The sequence below is a fragment of the Camellia sinensis genome, chromosome 8 (assembly GCF_055761805.1).
Source record: "Camellia sinensis isolate YWXY chromosome 8, ASM5576180v1, whole genome shotgun sequence".
Lineage (NCBI taxonomy): Eukaryota > Viridiplantae > Streptophyta > Magnoliopsida > Ericales > Theaceae > Camellia > Camellia sinensis.
In genome coordinates, this window is record NC_138968.1 from 74404181 (window position 1) to 74412508 (window position 8328).

Consider the following 8328-nt stretch of genomic DNA (forward strand, 5'->3'; position numbering starts at 1 on the left):
ACCCCTACGAGCTTAATAACTCGAGTTAAAAAGGCTACGGACCCAAACTAGTCAAGTGGTTTTTTTTTTTTTTTTTTTTTTTTTTTTTTTTTTTTTTTTTAAGAATCTTGGCTCCTCATTTATTCTTTTCTGCAACTCTAGCTATTATCAATGATGTACACCAGGGATTATAATAAAAAGATCACTGCTATGATAGTGTGTTCATGTGAATTAAGGCATACTCATGACAAATGTACTAATACCACAAACATAGACAACTCTCCTCGTGCAAACATGGCATGCAAGTATCTACCCAATAAATCATTTTCATACAAGTCTACTATGCTCTCTAATTAACATATGCAAATATCATCACTCTACTAGCAAAAAGTCACATCAAGTGGAGTAATGCAATCAAGTGAAACATGTATAAGCATGAATTATGAGCCAAATAGCAATGCAAAAAAGAAAATATAACCCTCATCCCCCAACTTGAATATAACATTGTCCTCAATGGAAAAGGAAAGAGAAATGAGAGAAAATTACCAGAATTGTAGGTACACATCCAGGTAGGCAGAGAGTAACATATACACACTTCACCTTTTTTTTTTTTTGAAGAAAAGAAAGAACGAAAAAGAAAAAGGAAAATAAAAAAAAAAAAGAAGAAAAGAGACGAAGCAGTATACAAGCGGGTACTACGGAGAAGCTGGTGGTGGTGGTGGTGGGAAATGCTGGGCAAACAAGGCCTGCATCAAAGCGCGCGTCTCAAAGGCGTTATCCTGACCCTGTTGTCGGATGGCAAGGTTGTCGGCGTGTAGCTGATCGAAGCGCACCTGAGAATAGTCGCGATGTGCTTAAAAATCCGTGCGCAACTCCATGAGACTCTGGTGGTGATCACGAAGAGTACGGTGGACCTGATAGACAGAGTGCTAAAGCTGTAAGTACTCCTCGCGAGTCATGTAGAGTGGGTCCCCTTGGGGAGGCACGGGGGGAACAGGATGAGCTGGGTGGTCATGTACGGGTCCTGGGCCTCATCAACTGGGGCACCTATCGGCTGCGGGATGCGAGATATGCTGTGCTGCCATTCCCGCTGGCCGAATGTCGGATACCCTCTATCAATTTCCTCATCCTCAGCAATGGGGAGGTGGTTCAGCTCAAACACAAGTGTCAACAAATTGGCGAATGGTAGTGGCCAAGTTAGGTTCGGCATAGGAGTAGGCCGAACTGCCTCACGTAGAAATTTCTGCAAATGCATCAAAATGAAATCCTCAAGCGGGACTTGATAGCCAAGCTGATACCTGTGTAAAACCCGCACAAACTCCAAACAACGCTTAGCTCGATGCCCAAGTGGAAGGACATTCTTATGGACCACGAAATCAAGGAAAAGCAAGCGGCTAGGTAGCTTGCTCCGCCGCAAGCATGTGAAACTGGTGTCACCGTGGGCTCCCGAGAAGTATTGCTGGATGAGGCGATGTATGGGTTGTCGATCCTCAACTTCCAGGGAAGGCTAATATTCTGGTTTGGCGAAAAACTCTAACACTGTGACAATCATGGCTGAGGTGATGTGGACAACATGACCATCAATGTTAGAGAGCAGTCCAACCGCGGTGGGTGTCTCATGCAGGTTCAGGTAGAATAGTCGTACCAGACGAGGATAAGTGGGCGCAGTCACAGCGCAAATGCCCAACTGTTGCCGGAGTCGAAGCTGCTCAATAGCCCAAGTAGTGTCCTCGTCACGCTGGAAAAATGGTAGGTTGAACTGCGTGAGCTTGTGAAAAGGGCGTGAAGCCCACTCCGGCCGTCGCAAGTCACCTGGTGGTGGTGGCGAGGATGGTGGTGACGGTGGTGGTGGTGGTGCCGAAGAGGATGCACCCCTGGCCTTTTTGGAGGCCCGAGCAGGGACACGGCGACTCATATCCTGCACACACCAACAATAAATACAGATACCCATGAAACCAGCATGAGAATCAAATAAAATATGAAAGCACAAATTTGCCCACTAATGTACCACATGCAATTCCCACTGTTTTTTTTTTTTTTTTTTTGTAAAAACGAAATTAATTAAATAAGTGAAGTAAAATGTCAGTAAATTAAATTAACTAAGCTATAAAATAAACTAAATTAAACTAAATTATAAAATAACTAAACTACAAAATAGACTAAAGTATAGAATAAAACAACCAGAAATAAACATTTTTTTGTTTTTTTTTATATATATATTTTTCTAGTTTTTTTTTTTTTTTTGCCCGCACGTGCGCCAAAAAGGGCCGCACGTGCGGTGCTCATCTGTCTCCGATGCCGAGTTTGGTTCTAGTTTGCTTCTTTTCTTTTTTTTCTTTTTTTTTGTTTTTAAACTAATAGACATGCATTCTACAACTAAAGGAACACAAATAAAATTAAAAAAATTCATAATGACCACTAAAAATACAAAAAAGAAGTAGATCAGTCATGGCTAAGTTTTTTTTTTTTTTTTTTTTTTAAAGATGAACACCAGATCAAAATAAAAAAAAAATCAAAAAGAATAAAAAAAATCAAAAACTCTACAAATTGATTCCTACCTTCACAAATCTACGCAAAAGAAAAAGAATAAAGAAAAAAAAAATACTTTGAAAAAGTGGAGAAAAAGACAAAAAGAATGGAGGTTCGCCGGAAAAAATGGTGGTCGCCGGAGTTTCGTCGGACAGAGAGGGAAGTGATGCCAGCGGTAAGACGATGGTGGTGAGGAAGAAGAGAGAAAAAGAAAAGGGAAGAAGAAGAAGGAAGAAGAAGGTGGGTTTGTGTGGGGTGCTGAAAGTGAGAGAGAGAGAGAGAGAGAGAAATCTCAAATGGAGTGGGATTGGGATTGGGAGTGTGTAGGTGTAGATAATGTTTGGGTTTTTTTTTTTTTTTTGGTATGAAAATAGGAAATAAAAATAAATAAATAAATAAATAAAATAATTTTTTTGTAATGATTATTATTTTAATATATATATGTAAATATAAAAAAAATCATAAATAAAAGAATTGTATATATTTTGTTTTTTTTTATATTTAAAATTTATTTATGTATTTATTTAAAATTAATTTACTTAAATAAATTAAAAATGAAAAAAAAAAAACGTTTGATTTCCGCACTTGGTCGCACCTGCTTTAATAGCAGTGGGCAAGTTTCAATTCTCACAAGTTTCCCGCACGTGCGGCGATTTCAACTCTGCGCGATTTTTTTTTTTTTTTTTTTTTTAAAATCAGCGTCCCGCACGTGCGGGGCCCAAGTCGCACGTGCGACTTGGTAAACGCAGCTGCCCTCCGCACCTGCTTATTAAGCAGAGTGCAACTTTGATTTTCACCAAATGTCCCGCACGTGCGGGGCTTAGGCCGCACGTGCGGCAATTTCACCCCTTTTTTTTTTATTTAAGTGAACAAGTATAACCATTTTTTTATTATTATTTATTTAAAATTGAACAAGTATAACACCTTTTTTTTTTTTTTAACACAGAAAATAAACATGAAAGCATGCTTTTAAACAGAGAGAATAAACATTTCTACCTTCAATTGACATCTGGAATAAATATAGCACAAAAGAACATATGGAATGCCCACTAAAGGTATAATCTTCACGCGAAAACCACGGGTACTACTTTTCTCCTAACTGTATTTGTAACTTTCCCTATTCTCCAATAGGGTGACAGACTAGGTTGATTTGGTATCCAGAATCGAGGCGCATAAAGCTACCTCAACTTATGGGGCTACCATACAGAGTTCAAGCCGAGGTAGTTTTGAAGCAATCTCCACACCCCTGGGTATTTAAACCAGGCTTTAGTCTCGGAAATCCCAAACCTTTGTGTTCTAGGCTTTGCCATTCGAATTCTAGTTTCCACCGTCTCAGTTGGTCTCCTAGAAACTCACTACAAACACGGTTAGGTGGCTATACCAGACAGTCAGATGCCGTTCGGGCACAACAAACACCAAAGGAATTACACCTTTAGAGGATTTAAAGTCTCCTAGACACAAGTAAAGTATAACGAGAACAAAGAAACACATAATAGCATAGAAGGGAAAGAAAAGAGAATAAGAAATCAATCTATCAATCATAGTAAAATGGGTCCATCAAAGCAATGGACTCAATCATATCCCCATTCCCAATCCCCTCTATATATGGTTTCAATCTTTGGCCATTCACTTTGAAAGTGTGGCCAGGTTTTGGATTTCGCACCTCAACGACACCATGACTAAATGCCTCAACAACCTCAAAGGGGCCATCCCATCTTGATCTTAGCTTACCCGGAAAGAGTCTTAATTTTGAATTAAAAAGCCACACTTTTTGGTCGGGTTCAAAGGATTTTCTATTAATGTGCTTGTCATGGAATTCCGTAGTCCGAGCTTTAAAAACTCTCGAACTCTCATATGCATCATTTCGGATTTCCTCCAGCTCATTGAGTTGCAATTTCCGGTTGAGCCCAGCCGCGGCCATATCGAAGTTAAACTTCTTTATGGCCCACAATGCTCGATGCTCAAGTTCAACCGAGAGATGACAAGCTTTGCCAAACACCGCCCTATATGGTGACATCCCAATGGGTGTCTTATAAGCAGTGCGGTAAGCCCATAAAGCATCAATTAACCGTTGTGACCAATATTTCCTATCTAGTCTCACCGTTTTCTCAATTATGTGCTTTACCTCCCTATTTGAGACTTCCACTTGGCCACTAGTTTGAGGGTGATATGGAGTGCCAACTTTATGAGTGATAAAGTATTTCTTAACTACCGACTCAAAGAACCGGTTACAAAAATGTGTACCCTGATCACTTATTATGGCTCTAGGAAACCCAAAATGACTAAAGATGTTTTCATGCAAAAACTTGATTACCACTCTATGATCGTTTGTTCGGGTAGCTATTGCCTCCACTCACTTAGACACGTAATCTACTGCCAAAAGAATGTACTCAAACCCGAACGACGATGGGAAAGGGCCCATAAAATCAATCCCCCAAACATCAAATATTTCTACCACAAGAATAGGGGACATTGGCATCATGTCACACCGAGACATCGAACCCATTTGCTGACAGCGCAAACAAGTTCTACAAAATTGATGGGCATCTTTAAAAATTGTGGGCCAATAAAACCCGCTTTGTAAAATCTTGGCGGCCGTTTTATGCCCACTAAAATGACCGCCACATGCAGAAGAATGACAAAATGTAAGAATGCTATGCACCTCACTCTTCGGCACACACCGTCGGATCACTTGGTCGGAGCAATATTTAAGCAACTCCGGATCCTCCCAAAAGTAATACCTGACCTGTGAAAAGAATCGGTCTTTGTCTTGCTTAGACCAATTCTGCGGAGTTTGCCCAATGGCCAAGTAATTCACAATATGTGCAAACCACGGGGGGCTCGCTTGTGACAGCTCAAAAAGTTGTTCGTCCGGAAACGAATCATGCAAAATAAGAGGGTCGCTATTATACTCAACGAGGATTCGGGAGAGATGATCCGCCACCACATTCTCAGATCCTTTCTTATCACGGATCTCTAAATCAAATTCCTGAAGCAACAAAATCCATCTAATCAACCTAGGTTTGGTCTCTTTCTTAGATAATAAATACCGCAAAGCGGCATGATCAGTGAAGACTATGACCTTGGAACTTAGGAGATAAGACCGGAATTTGTCTAAGGCAAAGACCACAGCTAGCAACTCTTTCTCGGTAGTAGTGTAGTTCAATTGAGCATCCGAGAGAGTGCGATTAGCATAATATATAGCAAATGGTGCCTTATTGACCCTTTGGCCCAACACAGCTCCGACAGCATAATCGGAGGCATCACACATGATTTCAAAGGGAAGAGACCAATCTGGTGATTTCATGATTGGAGCGGTGGTCAAGGCCATTCTTAGTGTTTCGAATGCCTTTAAGCATGCCTCATCAAAGACAAAAGGCGCGTCCTTAACTAGTAAATTGCACAAAGGACGTGATCTCTTACTAAAGTCTTTGATGAACCTACGGTAACAACCTGCATGCCCTAGGAAAGACCTAATTTGACACACGGAATTGGGTGGAGGAAGGCCTGTAATGAGGTCAACCTTAGCCTTGTCAACTTCTATACCTCGAGGGGACACAATGTGTCCCAACACTATACCCTCACGAACCATAAAATGGCTCTTTTCCCAACTCAAGATTAGGTTTGCCTCAGTACATCGTTCTAACACTCTAGTCAAGTTCCTAAGGCATTCCTCAAACGATGGTCCAAACATCAAAAAGTCATCCATAAAAACCTCTAAGAATTTCTCCACCATGTCGGAGAAAATGGCCATCATATACCGTTGAAAGGTCGCCGGTGCATTACATAGCCCGAAGGGCATGCACCTGTAAGCAAAAGTGCCAAAAGGGCATGTGAATGTGGTCTTTTCCTGGTCGGCAGGGTACACCGGGACTTGATTATACCCCGAATAGCCATCAAGAAAACAATAGAAACCCTGCCCCGCTAACCGCTCTAGGATTTGGTCAATGAAAGGTAAGGGAAAATGGTCCTTCCTAGTCGATGAATTTAGTCTCCTATAATCAATGCACACTCGCCACCCAGTAGTGGTTCGTGTGGGGACTAACTCTCCTCCCTCATTCTCAACAACAGTGATGCCCGATTTCTTGGGCACTACTTGTGTGGGACTCACCCACTTGCTATCTGAGATGGGGTATATGATACCCGCATCTAACAATTTCAAAACCTCCTTCTTCACCACCTCTTTCATGTTAGGATTCAGTCTCCGTTGCATTTCGCGAGAAGGTTTGGAGTCCTCCTCTAGGTGTATATAATGCATGCACACGGAGGGATCTATCCCTTTGAAATCAACCACTGACCACCCTATAACACTTCGATGTGCCGCAAGAACACTCATTAACAGACTCTCCTGTGCTGCAGTCAAGTCAGATGCAATGATGACCGGTAAAGTATCTTGGGGCCCTAAAAATGCATACTTGAGTGTGGCCGGGAGTGGCTTCAACTCAAGTGTAAGTGGTGTGACCAAAGATGGTATGGCAGGCTCTCTTGACAAAGGAGGAAGTGACTCAAACCGGGCTTTCCATGGAGGAAAATCCGGTGTAGAGGATGAATTAAGCAAGACATTCACCTCCTCAACCGAACCATCGATATCAAAATTTTCAAACCCAAAATGAGCTAGACAAGCCTCTAAAAGGTCCTCTACAAGAATGGAGGGCAAAGCCTCCTCAACAATCTCATCCACAACATCCACTAATAAGCACTCCTCTCTCTCATGAGGTTGTTGTGATGCTTGGAAAACATTAAGTTTCACTTGCATGTTACCAAATGAAACTTCCATAACCCCGGTCCAACAATTAATGCATGCATTGGCCGTAGCCAAGAATGGTCGACCCAAAATGACCGGGATTTGTTTCCTCGAACTGGCTACCGGTTCCATATCTAAAACCAAAAAGTCAACAGGGAAGTAGAACCTATCAACCTTAAGTAACACATCCTCAATCATGCCTCGTGGCACTTTGAGGGACCAATCAGCCAACTGAAGAGTAACAGTAGTGGGCTTCAACTCGCCAAGCCCAAATTCCTCGTACACAGAGTACGGCAACAAATTAACACTAGCCCCTAAATCCAATAAGGCCCTATCAATGAAGTGGTCCCCTATAATGCATGCAATGGTTGGGGCACCTGGGTCCTTAAGCTTAGGAGGTGTGTCATTCAACAAGATGGAGCTTACTTGCTCCGTGAGTAGGACCTTTTGAGACACATGTGTCCTAGATTTACGCTTTTGCGTACAAAGGTCCTTCAGAAATTTGGCATATGATGGTACTTGCTTAATTGCCTCCAACAGGGGGAGGTTAATTTTTACCTGTTTAAAGACCTCCATCATTGCCTCCATAGATGCCGCCTTCTTATTAAAAGGGGACGGTGTATCAAGGCACTGGGGAAAAGGTGCCTTAGGCACATAGGGTGCCTTGGGCTCAAATGAAGTGCTAGGGACTACGTCATCCCTCTTAAGTGTTTCCCCCTCACCCTTATTCTCCCTAGGTGAACCACCGTAGTCACTCTTCCTAACTCTAGTTGCATCAGACGCAACTGACTGAGGCTCTAACTCTCTACCACTTCTTAATGCAACCACCACCTGCACTTGCTCATGTTGCTTACCATTCCTACCCGAACTCTTTGCCCCGTATTGTCTCTTAGGGTTGGCCACAGTTTGACTTGGTAATTTTCCCTCCTCTCTTCGATTCATGTTATTAGCCATTTGACCCAATTGGGTCTCTAGCTTGGCAATAGAGTAAGTATGGGAGTGAACTACCGGTGCTAACCCCTTAAGTTTTGCGAGAACTTCCAAAACCTGAGTCTCAAAGGCAGAGTTGCCCTGAG

General features: G+C 42.1%; 1 protein-coding gene across 1 annotated transcript; it reads right to left on the reverse strand.

Annotated features, from left to right (window-relative positions):
• Positions 1-1486: 1486 nt before the first annotated feature.
• LOC145797841 (uncharacterized) lies at positions 1487-7840 on the reverse strand. The gene is made up of 4 exons (XM_082885271.1): positions 7679-7840; positions 5173-6745; positions 4172-4668; positions 1487-1897 (listed from the first exon to the last, which is right to left on the reverse strand). Exons 1-4 carry the CDS (start codon positions 7838-7840, stop codon positions 1487-1489), a joined length of 2643 nt encoding a protein of 880 aa, XP_082741397.1.
• Positions 7841-8328: the final 488 nt, after the last annotated feature.

Excerpts from the sequence above, each read along its gene's own strand:
- LOC145797841 (XM_082885271.1), bottom strand. The coding sequence starts at position 7,840 with ATGGAGGCAATGATGGAGGTCTTTAAACAGGTAAAAATTAACCTCCCC. Across the intron at positions 6,746-7,678 it reads AGGTCCTACTCACGGAGCAA|GAGGACTCCAAACCTTCTCG; the intron begins GTAAGCTCCATC and ends ATACACCTAGAG. Across the intron at positions 4,669-5,172 it reads ACGGTGTGTGCCGAAGAGTG|AAACTAGTGGCCAAGTGGAA; the intron begins AGGTGCATAGCA and ends CATATCACCCTC.